This window comes from Cherax quadricarinatus, chromosome 51 (genome assembly GCF_038502225.1).
Source record: "Cherax quadricarinatus isolate ZL_2023a chromosome 51, ASM3850222v1, whole genome shotgun sequence".
NCBI lineage: Eukaryota > Metazoa > Arthropoda > Malacostraca > Decapoda > Parastacidae > Cherax > Cherax quadricarinatus.
In genome coordinates this window covers 17,283,127-17,304,323 of record NC_091342.1, presented here as the reverse complement: position 1 = coordinate 17,304,323, position 21,197 = coordinate 17,283,127, and the positions used below count along the sequence as shown (strand labels likewise).

The 21,197-nt window shown below is 38.7% G+C and overlaps 1 protein-coding gene across 3 annotated transcripts in view; it reads right to left on the bottom strand.

The window, feature by feature from the left end:
* Positions 1 to 1,763: 1,763 nt before the first annotated feature.
* LOC128694732 (sialin-like) overlaps positions 1,764 to 21,197 on the bottom strand; it is a 48,710-nt gene continuing 29,276 nt past the window's right edge. For 2 of the 3 annotated variants that reach the window (XM_070095910.1, XM_070095911.1), the window contains 6 exons: positions 19,196 to 19,352; positions 18,848 to 19,064; positions 13,168 to 13,300; positions 5,969 to 6,124; positions 2,337 to 2,422; positions 1,764 to 2,075 (listed from right to left, as the gene is read on the bottom strand). In XM_070095910.1, the coding sequence (XP_069952011.1) occupies positions 1,887 to 2,075; positions 2,337 to 2,422; positions 5,969 to 6,124; positions 13,168 to 13,300; positions 18,848 to 19,064; positions 19,196 to 19,352 (938 nt within the window). In that variant the 3' untranslated portion in view covers positions 1,764 to 1,886. Of the gene's footprint in view, positions 2,168 to 2,336; positions 2,423 to 5,968; positions 6,125 to 13,167; positions 13,301 to 18,847; positions 19,065 to 19,195; positions 19,353 to 21,197 lie in introns of all 3 variants that reach the window. The other variant, XM_053784996.2, reaches the window with a different exon arrangement.

The following is a 21,197-nucleotide window of genomic DNA, read 5'->3' as shown; positions in this document are numbered from 1 at the left end:
AGCAGAGGTAGAGATATAAATGGGCTGTGAGGAGTGTTAAAGGAAGCATCATCCAAGTTTGTATAGTAAATCAGTTGCTGTCAAAGTCAACGAGAGCGAGTCAGACATGCCCGTCAGCAAACAGGGAAGATAAAGTAAGGGCGTTAGAGTGGTGACAATGGGGTAAATTGTGTGCTCATTGATGGACTGGATAGTCCAATAGAATGTGGCGCCTCTCCACGAGATACCCACGAGCAAGACGAGTGTGCCTGATGCAAAGATGGGAGAGCGTGATCTCCCAACCTCAACACTAAATGACAAGATGGCCAGAAATCTTAACTTGGTTTGATAGAATGTAATTTGTGTGTCATATGAGACCAACACTGTTGCCAATGGTTGCAAAGGTGGTTAGAGATTACAGCAAAATAGTCTGTGAATGGAGCACCTCCATATGAAACTGGGAGGTCATGTACTGACCATGCAGCAGTGTCTGTCTGTTCACTGTCTTCAATGTCATGCCTGGGACCCAACAGAAAAAAAATTGTTTTTGTTAGAAATGCAGAATAACCAAAGTTGTATATGAAGAACCAGGGGATGAGGTTTATCAAATTTTTTAACCCTTTCACTGTTGACACCCCTGCTCACAAACCTGATCTCAGTGTTGAAGTATATATAAAAAAAAAAAAATTAAATGATAGAGAATCTTTTCCCAGTGATAATGAAATCAAAACTACGAAATTTGATGGAAAACTTACAGAATTAAGCTCTTGCGAATTTAGCTGTCTCGGTGATTTTGCCCATTTTGAGCCCTATTTTTGGCCAATTCCATTGTTATATTGATCGAGTACAAGAAACCGCCCAATTACCGATTTCAATTACTCAATCAAGTGACCAGAAATTGGCAATCTGGCCAATTTCATACACAAAGGCCAATTTCAAAATAGGGTCCAGAATTAACAATGCAAACATTCCTAGCACTAAAATAACATTTTCTCTGTTCATTAGTCACGTCTCCAGGCCCCTCTTATATTACGCTTGTTTCCATTTTGAATTTCTGTTCACAAAAAATAAAAGATTTACTGTTATGCAGACTACTGAATTATTGTAAAAATGGTAGAAATATCAGTGCATTTGTGAAAGCATATTAGACCCACCAGTTGACATGTATTGCTGATTGTGCACTGGAAGCAGTGCACAATCAGCAATATTGAGTGACTGCACCATCAGCAGTGTAGAGTGACACTGACACTATGCTTCAAGGAGTTTCATATACTCCAGTATTTCTAAAAATCTCTATTTCTAGACAATAGTATGTGACCAAGGCAGCTGAAAACGTTCACCTGTCAGTGTGTGTATGATTGGTATTCCCTTACCTAATATTAGCTATAAAATCATAAGAACTACTATAAATTGTAATTAACAGAACATATCTGTAACAAGAGCATCTAGTGCCAACTTCACTGTTTTAAATCTTGATAAGTGCTGGCCCTAAAAATTTTTTTGGAGGTGTTATTACACACAGAAAATTGCCCTGTTTTCAAAAAAATTCAAATTATTCAGAACACTAGAAGCAAAATGTAGATCAACATTTGGATGGTTCAAGGGTTAAAGTACACCAGGTGCCTTCCATCTGGCATAATTTAAATGATGAGCACCAAGACATAAATTTAGACTACCTGAAATGTTTGCATAGCTATAGGCATTTCTTTGTAAGAATTATACATTGTTAGCCTATTATTGTAACTAATTTTTCTTCTTGGGAAATAAATTTATCAAGAGCAAGGCTGTCTCAGAAGCTTTTCTTGAAGTTTAATCAAGTACATTTGTTTCAAAACTGAGCATAGTGGCAACTGATTCCACGATTAAATTATTACACAGTTCCATAAGTAGTGCTGCACATTGTATCTCTAGACCAGCAGAATTAGGCATTTTAGATTGTTGAGGTTCTGGAATATCTTGTAGCTGACACAGCTGGATGGTAGAGATCTTAAGATGACCCTTGATGATGTCATGGCTAGAGCATCACAGTCTGTTCTGGAGCATCTATAGTTCTTCCCTGTGGCTGCTGTACTGCATGGTAGTTCCAGGGCTGAACACTACCAGAGCAGAACATGAGGTAGAAAAGTTCAGTGATCCCATAGAGGGGCACACACATCCAGAACACCTTCTGCCACTGACTCATTGTTTGCTGAAGCATAATCAAAATTCATATACACGTAAACAGCATGGAAAAGGAAATTTTTGGCATGAACTTAGAAACTGTAATAACATGAGTTGAACTTGGCAGCTTGAGGCCATTTATTTGCAATTAATGGTACTGTATAATGCAAACATACACAACTGCTCGCCACACTCACCTGATTATTCGTAATGGCACCAACAGCCATGGGTGCAATAAAGGCTGTGATCGAAGAAAATGTATTACTTATCCCAAAGACAGTCCCTGTTGAGTGGACATTCGTACAGTATACATAAAATAAATAAATATATACATATACAGGTGCTCCTTGAATTACAATGGTTTGACTTAGGATATTTTAACTCTACAATGGTGCAAAAGTAATTTCTTTGGAGATGAAACTTAACAGTTACTCAGCACGAAGGTAGCAAGTCCGTAACATGTATACATTTTTTTCAATTTTCAATGCTGGTATTAGTTACAGTAATTATTTGTTTATTTACTTATTCAGTGACAGTACAGGTACCATCCGACTTACGACCAAGCTTGGTTCCGATTAACCGGTCATAAGTCAAAATGGATGCAAGTCGAACCTTTGAAATGGCCGACATACTGGGTAGAGCATAATGTCAAACCTTTCCTATATAAACTACCTACATAGTACTGTAATGTACAATCATTATTTCATTCTTTTTACCCTAATTTACTTCTACTGTTATATTTTAATTATTTATGTATTGGATATAATGTATACATGGTAGTGAACTGTATTGCAAATTTTACAACACATACAGTATCATATATTACTGCTATCTTTATGTATTGTCGACACAGTGGAATGGGAGAATACCACTGGTAGTGTCATCTTGCCAGAATGTAGTATAACCTATACCCTAAGTAAAGAGAAACAACTCTGCAATATGTGTAATACGTATCCGGCTGGTTGGCTGAATGTGGCTGTCTCTCTCTCTCTGTATCTCTGTATCCAGACAAAGTGCTATACAGTGGATCTGTGCTCCAGTGCCCTAAAATAATAATAATAATATTATTATTATTACAATAATACATATGTACTAATAATAATAATATTATTAAACTATAATAATCGTGTCCACTCATTACTTTCCTTAAAATATCTGTAGTCTTAATGTAGAGTGAGAGGTGAGTAAACAAGATTAAATGAATAAACGAGAATGAGAGTGTAGAAGGTTCGTGAGTTATGTAAACAAACGTAGTTGTTGTTGTTGTTACCAGCCCGGACACGAATGGTTTTTGTTCACTCTGTCAAGCCGACCAGAAAACATCTCATATTTGTTAATTTATGTGTTTATATGCTATGTAGCATGTTTATTATATAATTTTGAAAAAAAAATCATATATGGATTAAGCAAAATGTTTATATTAACGTTTTATACACATTTAATGCGCCTCAATGATTATTATTGTGTTATTATCATTATTAATATGGCATCTTCAAGACCAATTACACTCTTAATGAGTGGCTCTGAGACAGACAAGCAGACACAGGTAGACAGACAGATAAAAAGACACACACACAGATATACAGGCAGACAGATACAGACAGGTTTATGTGCAACAGTAAAAACAAATAGAGTTTGAGAGAGCCTTTCTTGCCACAATCTCCAGTGCAAGGTTCAGACTTCATCTTAGGGGCCATGGTGAAACTTACTGTCCAGTTAGTACAGTTAATACAGTACGATACTGCTGATAGGGAAGGGTTACTCAAACTGATGCTGCCTGCATGACGCATTGCTGCCGCGAGTATCGTCAAATATTGTACAGTGGTGTGCATCAGCCAGCCCAGCTGCCAGATGCACGGTTTTAAGTCGAGTGGATGTAAGTCGAGCAGGTCGTAAATCGGATGGTAGGTGTAGTTATTTATTGGTTTACTTATTTAGCACATCATATTCATATTTGACTTAAGATATTTTCGACTTACGGTGGGGTCATTGGAATATAACCCCATCGTAAGTCGAGGAGCTTGTGTGTGTCAATGCACCAAACAGAAGTATACACAGAGAAAGATCACAGCAGGATTCAAACCCATGTTTGGAAGGTGGTATAGTTTCCCTACATGACCCCTTAGACCACTCGTCCAAAGATGCCTCAAAGCTGGTTACAGACTATGTTTCTTCTTAGCACTGGGTACACCAGTGGGCCTCAGGCATGGTTTCACCTCCTGTATGTTCTGACCACAACAAGCAATGCTATGTCAATGCACCACACAGAAACAAACATAGGTACATACCTGTGCAAGGAAGAAACATGGCTTGTAACCAAGCTACCTGTGGCTAAGGCGTCACATAGGAACTATGCCACCTTCCAAATGTGGGTTTGAATCCTGGTGACCACAATCTTTCTGTATCTATGTTTGTATTTATGTCATGCCAAACAAACGAGTTTAACCTATTCAGCAAGGGTGTCCCCCCCCTCTCTCTCTCTCATATATATACATATATATTCTTTTTTTTTTATTATCACACTGGCCGATTCCCACCAAGGCAGGGTGGCCCAAAAAAGAAAAACTTTCACCATCATTCACTCCATCACTGTCTTGCCAGAAGGGTGCTTTACACTACAGTTTTTAAACTGCAACATTAACACCCCTCCTTCATATTTTTTTTTTTTTTCAACAAGTCGGCCGTCTCCCACCGAGGCAGGGTGACCCAAAAAAAGAAAGAAAATCCCCAAAAAGAAAATACTTTCATCATTCAACACTTTCACCACACTCGCACATTATCACTGTTTTTGCAGAGGTGCTCAGAATACAACAGTTTAGAAGCATACACATATAAAGATACACAACATATCCCTCCAAGTTATTTGTGGGTTTTCTGTAAATTTTAAATTTGAATTCATTATTACCCTTAATAATTAAAACATCTAGAAAAGGCAATGAGTTATTTTCTTCAAAATCAACAGTAAAGTTTATAGAATGGGCTAAGCTATTTCATTTGCCAAGGAAATGGTGTATATCTACATTCTTGGGCATAAGACACAAAATATCAACATATCTGAACCATTTAGCTCTATTAGGGAGGATTGTGTTAAGCAGCCTTGTTTCAAAAAATTTCATGTATAGGTTACTAAGAACAGGTGAAAGAGGATTTCCCATTGCCATACCAAACTTCTAAGTGTAAAACTTATCATTAAATACAAATTTTGCATCATTAATTATGATTTACCATTGCCAGTTCCTACTACCATTAAACTTATTAAACTTTGCATTGTTGATGCAAAATCTGTATTTAATAAGTTTTACACTCAGAAGTTTGGTATGGCATTGGGAAATCCTCACTCTCACTCCCTCCACTACATCGAAGGCTACTCCGTGTCTCACCACTATTAGCCCCAACAGTGACACGATGAACCACCATGTCTCACCTCCATTATTTCCACAGGGACACCCAGAATAAACCACTGGCAGCAACTTTAACTGCAGCATATATTCTTGACTGTACACCAACATTCACTCACTTGACTATTCCTCTAGTTAGCAAAAAAATACTGTTGAGGGCTAGTGCTACCATAACTAATCTACAATTACAAGCAAGTTTCAAGACTAACAAGCATTAGCCAGCATGTAATGTTTAAGGATAATAAACACTAGAGATTAGGGAAATTTGAATGATAATAGCCATATAATAGGGAGAAAGACTCAATGGTAATCTATAAACAAGATAAACAAAGAACACGAGCAGCAAAATGTAAAAAAAAAAAAAAAATAGCAAGCAAGCAAGCAAGCACCAAACAGCAGGAAAAGTTGGAGATGAAGAAGTAACCACTCACCAGAATAATTTGGAGCAATGTCAGTGAAGTTGACAAGTAGACTGGTGGTGATGGACCCATTGAGAAAGAGACTCAGACAGAGTAGTGACACTGCTAAAGATGCATCACAACCAGCATAGGACACCACCAGCAAGACTGCAGCTGGACCCAGCATTGCTGTTGAGGTACTCTGCTTCCAGTAACAGGTAGATAACACTGCTTTTTAAGAGTGAATATATGCTATTTGGAATTTATAGGAAATTGTTAAGCTAATGTATGCTAAATTGGATTCAATACTCACAGTGCAATATTTTGGCCTCTGATCCCTGATTAGCATTTTGAGTACTCTTTTTTGAAGCTAAATGATAATGAATGGTGATAGAAGAGATACAAAGGTCTGTGTTCCTACTATGCATTTCTACTGTACAGTAGTCCCCCTGTATCTGCAGGGGATATGTTCTAAGACATACTATGATTACCTGAAAATGTGGATAGTAGCAAACCCTATATTTAAGTCATTTGTCATTTTTCATTTACATACATACCCATGATAAAGTTTAATTGATAAATTATGCAAAACAAGTCTGATGGGAAGTATTTCACAGAACTGCCAGCATCACTACTTTTGCACTTTGGGGCCAATATTAAGCATAATTAAGGGTTATTTTTGGGCTACAGCAAACCGTGGATAACTGAAACTGCGAATACCGAATCTGTGGATATGGGAGTTCTACTGTATATTGTTGGTTAAAACAGTACTATATTCAGTTTATCTGGTTTAATACAAAAGTTTTAATAAAAATATATGAAACAATAGCCAAACTTTGCAGGATTGAGCAATTAAGGTATGTATATATACCACATCTCTGTCGTGCTACAAAAAAAAAAAAAAAAAAAAAATCCTCACTGGTTTACAAATATCCAGCCCAATGGAGATGTGCCTTCAGACCTTAACTCAAGGATGACTCAGGTACCTGTGATTGGACTGACCCAATTATTATTATTCATTATGAAGTACTGAAACCTATAGCATCCAATGGGAGGTAATCAGATTTGATCCAAGGAAGTGGAAGGTAATTCCAATTCATTGCATCAAGATCCCTTTATGAACATCAAGACATCTTCCTGGAAGAGGAAATGAACTCATAAAAAGCTTTATTTTAGTCCTTGTGCTCTGCATGTACAACTTTACTTTTGCTGGGGGTTTTCTCTATAAAAATTACAAATGAATTACAATTACCTGTATGCAATATGTATACAGCATGGGCCCCATTTGTACGGGTCTTAGGTTCCCAACCCTGTGCAATAAGGGAAAATCAGTGGCAGGTGGAAGAGTGGTTTTTTCAGTCTCAGTTGCATAGAACACCTGATAACACGTTTACACTATTAAGTGCTCAATATAGCTAGGCATAAAAATAAATATACAATACAGGAGGGCCCTGCTTATACAACAGGCTAGGTTCCAGGCTACCACTGTGTGTGTGTGTGTAAAGCAAAAATTGCTGAAAAGTGAATCATAGTCTTTCTTCACTTTCAAATGCATATAAAAGCCTGATAACATGTTTATACTGTCATATACAGTGGAGCCTCTGCTTACGAATTCCCCGCCATGCGAACTTTTCAGGATACAAACCGTCGTTTGATCAATTTTTTGCTTCTGGATAGAAATGAAATTTCAGGATGCGTACTTCCCCCTCAGGGGAGGTTCCTTAAATAAATAAAATATTTATTTCTTTGCAAAGGTTACAGTGTGTGTGTTTACATATCATAATATGATTGGAGCAAAGTCAGCCACTATCTTGCCGAGGCATTTTGGGCAGATTTAACCTAATACTTATAGATTACTTAAGTCTAGACAGGTGAAAAGTAGTGGTTACCAATGTTTTGCTGATGGTGGCGCCAACTACTGTTGGCCTTTTGAAGTTTCTCCTTACTGTTATTATTATTATATTGTATATTATTGTTATAATAATTATTATTATTATTATTTTATTATCACACTGGCCGATTCCCACCAAGGCAGGGTGGCCCGAAAAAGAAAAACTTTCACCATCATTCACTCCATCACTGTCTTGCCAGAAGGGTGCTTTACACTACAGTTTTTAAACTGCAACATTAACACCCCTCCTTCAGAGTGCAGGCACTGTACTTCCCATCTCCAGGACTCAAGTCCGGCCTGCCGGTTTCCCTGAACCCCTTCATAAATGTTACTTTGCTCACACTCCAACAGCATGTCAAGTATTAAAAACCATTTGTCTCCATTCACTTCTATCAAACACGCTCATGCATGCCTGCTGGAAGTCCAAGCCCCTCGCACACAAAACCTCCTTTACCCCCTCCCTCCAACCTTTCCTAGGCCGACCCCTACCCCGCCTTCCTTCCACTACAGACTGATACACTCTTGAAGTCACTCTGTTTCGCTCCATTCTCTCTACATGTCCGAACCACCTCAACAACCCTTCCTCAGCCCTCTGGACAACAGTTTTGGTAATCCCGCACCTCCTCCTAACATCCAAACTATGAATTCTCTGCATTATATTCACACCATCATTGCCCTCAGACATGACATCTCCACTGCCTCCAGCCTTCTCCTCGCTGCAACATTCATCACCCATGCTTCACACCCATATAAGAGCATTGGTAAAACTATACTCTCATACATTCCCCTCTTTGCCTCCAAGAACAAAGTTCTTTGTCTCCACAGACTCCTAAGTGCACCACTCACCCTTTTCCTCTCATCAATTCTATGATTCACCTCATCTTTCATAGACCCATCAGCTGACACGTCCACTCCCAAATATCTGAATACATTCACCTCCTCCATACTCTCTCCCTCCAATCTTATATCCAATCTTTCATCACCTAATCTTTTTATCCTCATAACCTTACTCTTTCCTGTATTCACTTTTAATTTTCTTCTTTTGTACACCTTACCAAATTCATCCACCAATCTCTGCACCTTCTCTTCAGAATCTCCCAAGAGCACGGTGTCATCAGCAAAGAGCAACTGTGACAACTCCCACTTTATGCGTGATTCTTTATCTTTTAACTCCACGCCTCTTGCCAAGACCCTCGCATTTACTTCTCTTACAACCCCATCTACAAATATATTAAACAACCACGGTGACATCACACATCCTTGTCTAAGGCCTACTTTTACTGGGAAATAATTTCCCTCTTTCCTACATACTCTAACTTGAGCCTCACTATCCTCGTAAAAACTCTTCACTGCTTTCAGTAACCTACCTCCTACACCATACACCTGCAACATCTGCCACATTGCCCCCCTATCCACCCTGTCATATGCCTTTTCCAAATCCATAAATGCCACAAAGACCTCTTTAGCCTTATCTAAATACTGTTCACTTATATGTTTCACTGTAAACACCTGGTCCACACACCCCCTACCTTTCCTAAAGCCTCCTTGTTCATCTGCTATCCTATTCTCCGTCTTACTCTTAATTCTTTCAATAATAACTACCATACACTTTACCAGGTATACTCAACAGACTTATCCCCCTATAATTTTTGCACTCTCTCTTTTGTCCCCTTTGCCTTTATACAAAGGAACTATGCATGTTCTTTGCCAATCCCTAGGTACCTTACCCTCTTCCATACATTTATTAAATAATTGCACCAACCACTCCAAAACTATATCCCCACCTGCTTTTAACATTTCTATCTTTATCCCATCAATCCCGGCTGCCTTACCCCCTTTCATTTTACCTACTGCCTCACGAACTTCCCCCACACTCACAACTGGCTCTTCCTCACTCCTACAAGATGTTATTCCTCCTTGCTCTATACACGAAATCACAGCTTCCCTATCTTCATCAACATTTAACAATTCCTCAAAATATTCCCTCCATCTTCCCAATACCTCTAACTCTCCATTTAATAACTCTCCTCTCCTGTTTTTAACTGACAAATCCATTTGTTCTCTGGGCTTCCTTAACTTGTTAATCTCACTCCAAAACTTTTTCTTATTTTCAACAAAATTTGTTGATAACATCTCACCCACTCTCTCATTTGCTCTCTTTTTACATTGCTTCACCACTTTCTTAACCTCTCTCTTTTTCTCCATATACTCTTCCCTCCTTGCATCACTTCTACTTTGTAAAAACTTCTCATATGCTAACTTTTTCTCCCTTACTACTCTCTTCACATCATCATTCCACCAATCGCTCCTCTTCCCTCCCGCACCCACTTTCCTGTAACCACAAACTTCTGCTGAACACTCTAACACTACATTTTTAAACCTACCCCATACTTCTTCGACCCCATTGCCTATGCTCTCATTAGCCCATCTATCCTCCAATAGCTGTTTATATTATTATTAGTACGTATGTAATGAGGGCTCTTGATCTAGGGAATTGGATCTGTGTTCCGGTTCCCTAAACTAAGCCGGTATACCTTCCATCCCCTCCCACCCACAAATGCTTCCCCATTATAATAATAACATAATATAATAAAATACACATATTATAAATAAAAATATGTAATATAATAATACGTATAATAATGTACTATAATAATTATAATAAATGACGGCTTTGAAAGGCTGTCACAAGATGGCAGTGAATACCACAACAATGTGGGAGCAGTTATGGCTGCCTCCACTTGTCACATAATGACATATTTTATTCATTCTAGAGTATATATATCAAGTTTCTATGTTATTCATATTGCTTATTATGTCATATTAGATCAATTGTGATAGATAAATAAGCCACAGAGCTGATATTAGCATTATATTGAAGTGTATTTTTCCTGCCTCTGAGAGCAGGAATACTGCCAGAATGGATTAATGGCTTTTCAATTAATTTAAATAAGAAAAATTGACCAAGCATACGAACAAATCAGGATACAAACAAGGTCATGGAACAGATTAAGTTCGTAAGTCGAGGTTCCACTGGATTAATTGAGTAGTATAGCTGGGTCTCAAATATACATATACAGTACACACTTTACAGTGGACCCTCAACCAATGATATTAATCTGTTTCAGAGAGCTTATCGTTAGACGAATTTATTGTTAGTCGAATTAATTTTCCCCATAAGAAATAATGGAAATCCAATTAATCCATTCCAGACACCCAAAAGTATGGAAAAAAAAATTCACATGAAATATACATTTTCCTAGACAAAAACAAGGATACATGTACAATAAATACTGTACTAAATGAAGAATAAGTGACACTTACCTTTATTGAAGATGTAGTGATGAGATGGGAGGAGGGGAGATGGAGGTGTATTATTTTTTGGAAGGGGAATCCCCTTCCATAAGGACTTTAGGTACCAAGTCCTTTTCTGGGGTTACTTCCCTTCTTTTTTTAATGTCACTGGGAACAACTTGAGTCACTGGCCCTTTGTCCATATAGCTCTGTACCTCGCATTCCTTTAAGATTTTCCTAAAATGGGCCACAACATTGTCATTGTAAAAGTCACCAGCATGGCTTGCAACAGCTGTGTCAGGGTGATTTTTATCCATAAAGGTTTGCATGTCAACCCACTTTGCACAAATTTCCTTAATCTTTGAAGAAGGCAACTTCCTCAATTTCTCTTTGCCCTTCTCTGAAGCAATTTCCTCAGTTGTGTTCTCTTGCTGTTGCAGATGCTCTAGCAGCTCATCAGTGGTTAGTTCTTTATCGTTGTCCTCCACCAACTCTTCCACATCCTCCCCACTAACCTCCAACCCCAAGGACTTTCCCAATGCCACAATAGATTCCACAACTCGCATAGGCTTCTCAGGGTTAGCCCCAAACCCTTCAAAATCCCTCTCTTCTACACACTGTGGCCACAATTTTCTCCAAGCCGAGTTCAAGGTCCTGTTAGTCACTCTCTTCCAAGCCTTACCTATAAGGTTCATGCAACTGAGGATAGTAAAGTGATCTTTCCAAAAGTCTCTTAGAGTCAATTGACTGTCTGATGTCACTTCAAAGCACTTTTGAAACACTGCTCTTGTGTACAGTTTTTTGAAATTTGCAATGACCTGCTGGTCCATGGGCTGGAGAGGAGAGGAGTGGTATTAGGAGGCAAAAACTTGACTTTCATAAAACTCAAAGTCTCCCACAATTCACTCTGGCAAGTCTGAAGGATGACCAGGAGCAGTGTCTAATACCAGGTGGCACTTAAGGTCAAATTTATTTTCCAGGAGATAATTTTTCACAGTGGGGCCAAACACATGGTAAAACCAATCATAGAAAATGTCCCTAGTGACCCATGCCTTACTGTTTGCCCTCCATATCACACACAAATTAGCCTTGATGACACTTTTTTTCTTGAACACTCTGGGAGTTTCAGAGTGATACACGAGTAGAGGCTTCACATTGCAATCCCCACTAGCATTACTACACAACATTAAAGTAACCCTGTCTTTCATATGCTTGTGTCCTGGGAGTACTCTTTCCTCCCGTGTAACGTATATACTGTTCGGCATTTTCTTCCAAAACAGGCCTGTTTCGTCACAATTAAACACTTGTTGGGGTTTGAATTTTTCAGTGTCTATGTACTCCTTGAATTCCTGCACATATTTTTCAGCCGCTCTTTGGTCCGAACTGGCAGTCTCACCAAGCCTTACCACACTGTGTATGCCACTATGATTCTTAAATCCCTCAAACCAACCTTTGCTGGCCTTAAATTCAATAACACCCCCACTAGTTGCAGGCATTTTTTCAATTAAATCATCATGCAACTGTCTTGCCTTTTCACACATGATTGTTTGAGAGATACTATCTCCTGATACCTGTTTTTCGTTTATCCACACCAATAACAGTCTCTCAACATCTTCGAGTACTTGTGATCTGTGTTTCGAAAACATTTGCACCTTTCGCAACAACAGCTTCCTTGATTGCTTTTCTGTTGGCCAAGATAGTAGTGATGGTTGATTGGGGTTTGTTATACAACCTGGCCAGCTCGGAGACCCGCACCCCACTTTCGTACTTTGTTATCTCCTTCATTTCTATTGTAATTCTAATGTATAAACACCAAACACAATGAACACTGTCTCAACTGAAAGCCATTGAAAACACGGAACACCGAAAAGAGGGTGCCAAATACCTGGGTCCCTCTGTTTATTATTCTACCCCTAAGAATTGATAAAAGTACAAGTACAGGGCTCATGAGTGCCTGTCAAGTCTTAGCCCCTCTGAACATTCTGGTTTTCTTAGCTAAAGAAAAGACGAGAAGATAAGGTACACAGGATGGTGAGTTAACACATACCTATAGCACTGTATATCCTGCGGGCATTAACAATAGTCAGGTAACCATGCCCAACTAGCCAGTCACCACTAGTGCTGGAGATTACTCCACCCATGTAGCGCAAGAGAAACGGTAGACCCGATAAAAACCCATTCTGGAAAGGATAATACTGCATTAGGTAAAATAAAAATACAGTAGGACCCCCCGTATCTGCGGGGAATACAGTGGAACCTCGGTTATCAACTGTAATCTGTTCCAGAAGGTTGGCCTAAAACCGAAATGGCTGAAAACCAAAATAATATTTCTCATAAGAATTAATGTAAATACAATTAATCCATTACAGACACCCCAAAAATATTAATAAAAAATACATTTTTTAAAGATTAACTATAGTTTTACATACACAAAACAATGAGAAAAATATAAAGCACTAATTTTACTAATAAGTGAATATTACATACCTTTATTGAAGACTCTTGTGGGCATATGGAAGAAGGCAAAGAGGGGTTACTTCCCTTCTTTGTCTTTTACTGCCATTAGGACCAGCTTGAGAGTCACTGCACTCCTGTTGCACAAAAAAACAGTCCACTCCCTGCCTGCCTGCTACACTCCCTGCATGCCTGCTACAGTCCCTCCCTTCCTGCTACACTCCCTGCATGCCTGCTACACTCCTTGCCTGCCTGCTACACTCCCTGACACAGCCAGACTGACTCACAAACATGGCGGAGCGGTGGGTGGATGCATCCAATACTCCCTGCCTTCCTGCTACACTCCCTGACACAGCCAGACTGACTCACAAACACGGCAGAGCGGTGGGTGGATGCATCCAATACTCCCTGCCTGCCTGCTACACTCCCTGACACAGCCAGACTGACTCACAAACACGGCGGAGCGGTGGGTGGATGCATCCAATATGACCGATCTCCAAAATAACGGCTGATAACCGGGATAGAGTTTCGGCCAAAAAAGTGGGTGAAAATAGAATTGGCCGATATCCGGAACGGCCGATAACCGAGGGTCCATTTCAAGAACCTCCTGCAGATACTGAAACAGCAGACAGTAGCGAACCCTATATACAAGTTCTATATATACCTATTATAAAGTTTAATTGATAAATTACACACAATAAGTGGAGAATTATTACTTTATCACTGATGGGAAGCACTTCACAGCTTCTCTTAGGCTTTGAAGAGCTTCCACCATTACAACAGTGGAACCTTGGTTTTCACATGACCCATACAAAACGTTCGGTTTTCCTAGAGTTGAAAATGGTCTGTACCAAACGTATCCTTGTGACTCAGCCACTCAAGTGCCCACACAAAGCATCCTATGCGTTCGTGACTCAGTCTGCCTTTGTTTCTCGTTGAGTGAGCATCACCCTGCGCATTCATCTGAAACATTTCGTAATAATCCATTGTTGTTTGTGCTTGTTTACTGAGTGCGACTGCTAAATAAGCCACTATAGGGCCAAAGAAAGTTCCAAGTGCCAGCCCTTTGATAAAGAAGGCAAGAAACACAATAGAATATTGTCTTTGGGGAAGTCCATGGGGTTGGATGCGAGTGGCCAGGATGTGGAAGAGTTGGTGGAGGACCACAAGGAAGAGCTAACCACTGAAGAGCTGCAAGACCTTCAACTGGAATAGTAACAGACCACAGCTGAGGAAATTGCTTCAGAGGAGAAGGAAGAGAGAGGGGAGAATGTGCCTTCTTCAGTGATTAAGGACATACAGGTCTCCCTCAACATTCACGTTTTCAACTTTCACGGGCTTCACACATTCGCGAATTCCCAACCGCCAAATCATATTTAAGTTTCCCGCCACCTGCAAGTCCCTACTACCTTCCCTCCGACCCTTGCAACTGGCAGCCAGCCCTCCCACCACTCAGTGTGGTGAGTGTTTTGTTTGTTCATTATTTACTATTAAACTACAGTATAAATAATGTAAACCCATTCATGACTGCATATTGGAATGGCTATTCAGACAGGTATTAGACGGTGACATCATGTGTTTACTCTTGAACACTGCAAAGAATTAAACAATTCTGCTACAGCTAATAATAACAATAGTAATAATAATAATAATAAATATGATATAATTGAAGAAGGAAATTGTACAAAAATACGAGGGAGTGGTTGACATTGTCAGTGTGACTTTGTTTATGCTGGAGTGAGCATTAGTCTCCCTGCTCTTCCAAACATTTCACAATAATTCATTGTGTTTGGTGCTTGTAGATTGAGTGTGACTGGAGTGGTAGAGGCAGTGATTGAGGCAATGGTATTTAATAACATACATGTTAATAATAATACATGTTATTAATAATATGTACTATTATTATTTATAACACATATGTTATTAAATACATACATGTTAATAATAATACATGTTATTAATAACATGTACTATTATTATTTATAACATATACAGGAGGGCCCCGCTTTACGGCGTTCTGCTAATACGGACATTTCAAATTATGACCAAAACTCGCTATACGGCTCCCCCCACCTGTCTTTCTAATACGGTCACAGCGGCCCACCGAGTTTGTTTACATTCTCCCTGAGCACATCTCCTTATTATGTCTGGAAACTTTCCAAAATTTCAAATGTTTTAAAGTTATTGTATATTTTATATGTATTGTACTTGATAATTAAACTTGTGTACACCTGTACCTAAATAAACTTACACACTGTGCTGGCATGTAGGTACACATTAAAATCACTAAAAGTCTCTCTACTCTTGATGCAATAATAATAATAAAAATAATAATAATAATAATAATAGTAATAATAATCTCTTGGGCGCATTAATGTCGCATATTACGTTAATATAGACATTTCCCTTAATCTATCTATGATATTTTTTTCAAAATTATATAAGAAACACATTATGTAACACACAAACATGATACATGCACCCACAGTATAAAAATTTATACAAATATATATGAGATGTTTACCAAACGGTTTGTAGAAGTGTCGGAAGAATTACGTTTTCTCTAGCCCGTCACCTGTTACTAGGGATAACTGTAGAAAAATATTCCTTTCGTATGCCTTCACTTTATAGCTATAATACTGTACTAACTTGTACACAGTGTAAGAGTATTTGTTTCGTGATTTAATTATAATAATAATAAAAATATTATAAGGTAAAAGTTTCACAAACTCTTACAAATGTACATGAATGAACTAAAACTGGACACGTATTAATACCGTCTATTTCGCCTGACCGAGTGATCGTCCACAACCTGTTCAGTTTGTTTGTTTACGCTGTCTGAGCTCGGTGTATCATTAAATGTTGTATATTACGTTAATATACACATTTTCATTAATCCATCCGTGATATTTTTTTCAAAATTACATAATAAACACGATACATAACATAAATACATAACATATGTGTAGAGAACCTAGGATAACCCAAAAAAGTCAGAGTGACTTACTTCCATTGCCTTCACTCAGAGCATCATTTCTTCTCAAAATGATGTTACATGAGAATGGGAGTGTTCTTCTTTATTTATTCTACCGTATCAATGTAGAGACAACCTGTACACAATGTAACTTGTACACAAACCAGACGTGTACACTGTTTACAAAACTTACCTTCGCCTGGTTTGTTTACATAACTCTGCGCCTGTCCTCTCTCATGCACTCATTCTTTTTCTCTGGTATGGTAGCCTGGCTGACTACCATACATACCACACTTGATTTTTTACAATAAACACTACTCATCTCACCCTATATTTTAAGGTAATGAGTGAACTGTATATACATTTTATCGCTCTGGGATGCTTAAATATCATAGAATAGTATGTGTGGGTGGGGTGGCCTGGTATGGTAGCCTGGCTGACTACCATACATACCACACTTGATTTCTTACAATAAATACTACTTGTCTCACCCTAGATTAAGACTAAATATTTTAAGGTAAGTAATGAGTGCACTATGTGTGTATTGTACTTTTTTATTGTTTTTTGATGCCTGGTTCTATTGCTAACATAATATATGTTAGTGTAAACTTGTTATCTAGTGTTTGTATGCATTTGTAAGTGGAAAAAAAGGGTGTTCCACTTTACGGCGGTTTCCGCTTTACGGCGGTAGCCTGGAACCTAACCCGCTGTATAAGTGGGGCCCTCCTGTATGTTACTAAATACCACTGCCTCAACCGCTGAATTATTGTGAAATGTTTGGAAGAGCAGGGAGACTAATGTTCACTCCAGCATAAACAAAGTCACACTGACGATGTGTCAACCACTCCCTCGTATTTTTGTACAATTTCCTTCTTCAATTATATTGTATTTATTATTATTATTATTACTATTGTTATTATTAGCAATAGCAGAAATTTTCGATTCTTTGCTGTGTTCAAGAGTAAACACATGATGTCACCATCTAATACCTTTCCTAATAGCCATTCCAATATGCAGTCATGAATGGGTTTACATTATTTATTCTGTAGTTTAATAGCAAATAATGAACAAACAAAACACTCACCACACTGAGTGGTGGGAGGGCTGGCTGCCAGTTGCAAGGGTCGGAGGGAGGGTAGTAGGGACTCGCAGTGGTGGAGGCATTGGTGGAGGCAGTGGTGGAGTCTGTGGTATTTAATAACATACATGTTATTAACATACATGTTATTAAATAACATACGTTATTAAAGCATAACATGTATATATTTAGTACAATTTACGACGTTTTCATGTATTTTATGATTATTCATGGTTCAACAAGTTAAGGAAGCAGTATCGTAATATATTTCCCTACAATATATTGGGGCACCAAACATTCACGGTTTTTCAACATTCGCGAGGCTCTTGATCCCCTAACCCTCTCGAATGTTGAGGGAGGCCTGTATTTGCAAAGTGGAGTGAGTTGCAAAGTTTTGTGGAGAAATATCACCCTAACAAAGCTGTTGCAAGCCGTGTCTGCAACATGTTCAATGATAATACCTTGTCCCATTTTAGGCAAATCTTAAAGAGACGCCAGAAACAGACCTCCCTGGACAGATTTTTTTGTGCGACAGGGGTACAGTGACTCTCAAGCTGGTCCTAGTGCCAGTAAAAGACAAAGAAGGGATGTAACCCCAGATAGGGCCTTGATATCTGAAGTCCTTATAGAGGAGGATTCCCCTTCCAAACAATAACCTCCCCTCCTCCCTCTCCCCTCCCCTCCGACAAGAGTCTTCAATAAAGGTAAAAGTGATGTTAAATGTTCATTTATCCATTTCATTAGTCATTTATATTTATTTCTCATTGTTTTCTGTATGTAAAACTATATTCTCTATAAAATGTATTTTTTTTTTAATATTTTTGTGTCTGGAACGGATTAATTGGATTTACATTATTTCTTATGGGAAATATTGCTTCAGTTTTCATATGATTCAGTTTTCATCAGACTTTTTAGAATGGATTAATCACGAAAACCAAGGTTCCACTGTACTTTTGCAGTCTGAGGCCATTACTAAGCAGATTTAGGGGTTATTTTTGGGCCATGATAAGCCAAGGATAACTGAAAACGCAGATAACGGACCCACGGATATGGGGGCCCTATTGTAATACTTCTGTTAAAATCCAACATTTTTCTTTTCTTTTATGGTGACTGGTATTTGAAATTGTTGGTCTCACTGTGGTTTTTTAACTGACAAAGAACTCTGAAATGAATCTGTGGATAGCCAAAGTAAAAAACACCTTCAAAAAGAGGTAAGTATACCTTTGTGATGGAGAAGCCGAGGACATTCTTCATGTAGGTGGGGAGTTGTGTCAAGAAAATAGTGAGGCCAAAGGAGTTTCCTATGTCACAAATGATGATGGCCAGCACAGGGAGACTGGTAGCAAGCTTTAGCCAGGGAACATGCCTCAATGTGGTTCTTGTTACTCCACTAGTTGTTACAGCAGTCTCTATGTACTCTAACTCCTTAGCACTGATTCTGAAATATGAATAAATTACTATGCATTTACCTCTTAGTTTCTATTGATTTATTTCAATTTATAAAAGTACTCATTTTTATTCTCTTTGTCCTGCTCATGTGCACTCACCACAATAACAGATCCTTCTCACCGTGGGTGTTGCAGTGGAGTATCATACATCAAGGGAAACCACAAACAGCACCAGCCAAGTGCCAGTGACCCTGTCAGGTAGAAGGTGGCATCCCAGCCGTGGGTCTCGATAACATAGCCACAGAGAGGCAGGGTGAATGACACACTCAAAGTACTGCCTAATAAGCAGTATGTGTGTAGAGAAGGTAAAGATGCATGCCAAGTCAAGCCCAGCACAACCAGCAAGGAAAAGAGAAAATGGTTCTTAAATTATGGATAATTGGGAGAGGCATGGAGATAAGGAATGATATACAGGTTGGCCATCACTAATCCAGCATCATTGGGACTTGTAGTGTGCCAGATTAGTGAATTTGGTGGATTACCAAGTGGTTAGGTTAGAATATGCTTAATTAACCTATCAACAGAGACTCTTTCTGCTACATCTTCCTCATTCTCATCACTGCTTTCTCGTCCACTGGCCTGCTGCTGTAGATTTACAACCATCTGCACAATTTCTGAGTCAGTATAATGATGAAATTTGAGTCAGTATAATGATTTGAGTCAGTTTAATGATGAAATTATAAATTATGCTAGCTGAAATTAGTGCCGGATTACTGATGGAACTGGATAACTGATTGCTGGATTAGTGATGGCCAACCTGTATTATTATAATTAAATTCATGAAGAGCACCTAAACCTGCAAGGCTCATACATCACCTGGTGAATGGGAAGAAATCAGGGTTGATCCAAGGAGAGTAGGATAGCTTCAACTGCTTGGATCAAGAGCCTTTTGAAACAATATCATGGTAATCCCTCCTTTTCCACTGAGGGAAAGGAATGATGTGGGAAAAGCACAAGAACAAGCAGTATGTTATATACAATAGATGTGAAAGCTTAAGCATGAATACATGTCCTGAGCATAAATATATATGGAAATGTGAAAATGTATATTTTTGCTTCTTAGTGTGAACTTGCAAAATTTAAATAATAAAACTGTATATATGCAAACTGCACACACATCACATAAATAATTGTACTTTAGCCCATTAACTGTCCAAATGTGGATCTACGTTCTTACTGCTAGTGCTCCAAACGTAGATCTACATTTTATTTTTCTTGCTTCCAAATTTGGGACGCTTGGTCTGAGATGCCTAGTCAGTATAGAATGGGTCTTAACACTTGCTGTGTGCAGTACTAAAAACATCTGTGACCACTTAGTACCTTGCGGGAGCACCAGTTCAATTGAGTGCCAGCTAGAGCAAAGAGTGTGGCAAACACCAGGGATTCGCTGGTGTCATGTCGTATTAACACTCCCCTTTTAAGAGGAAAGTGATGCTGAGCCTGAGTTTAGTGACTTTGAGATGGATCTGGCCACAAGTGGTCAAGGAAATATCAAAAATTTCGATAATAACCCATGTGCAACATCCTTTCAATTTTGATACTACTGGCAGTGTCATCCTGCCAGAATGTCCTATAACCTATGCCCCAAGTAAAGAGAATTCTGGAACATGTGTAATACGTGTCTGGTTGGCCGGCCAGGTGGCTGATTGACTTTGGCTGTCTCTATCTCCATCTGTCTGTATCTGTCTCTCTATCTCTGTCTATCTGTCTCTACCTTACAGGTACATATAAATAGTTATTATACATTGTGTAGATGTAAGGAATAATAAGCATGACTGACGAGTAATATGCATTTTCACCTGTTAGTTCATGAGTGGCTCTCTGAGACAGAGAGAGAGACAAGCAGAGAGAGACAGGAAGACAGACACACAGGCAGATAGAAAGACAGATAAGCAAAGACAGAGATAAAGAGGCAGAGCTAGACAGACAAACAGATAGACATGTTTATATGTAACAGTGAAAACAAACAAAGCCAAGGCATATAAAAGTTATTACTCATGTGCAAGTTAATTGTTCTACCATATTGTATTACTACTACTACTACTACTACTACTAGTGTTGCACCTCACTCTGAGCCTATATATACCCTCTGTGTCCATGTACTGTTTGTAACGGCTTGACAA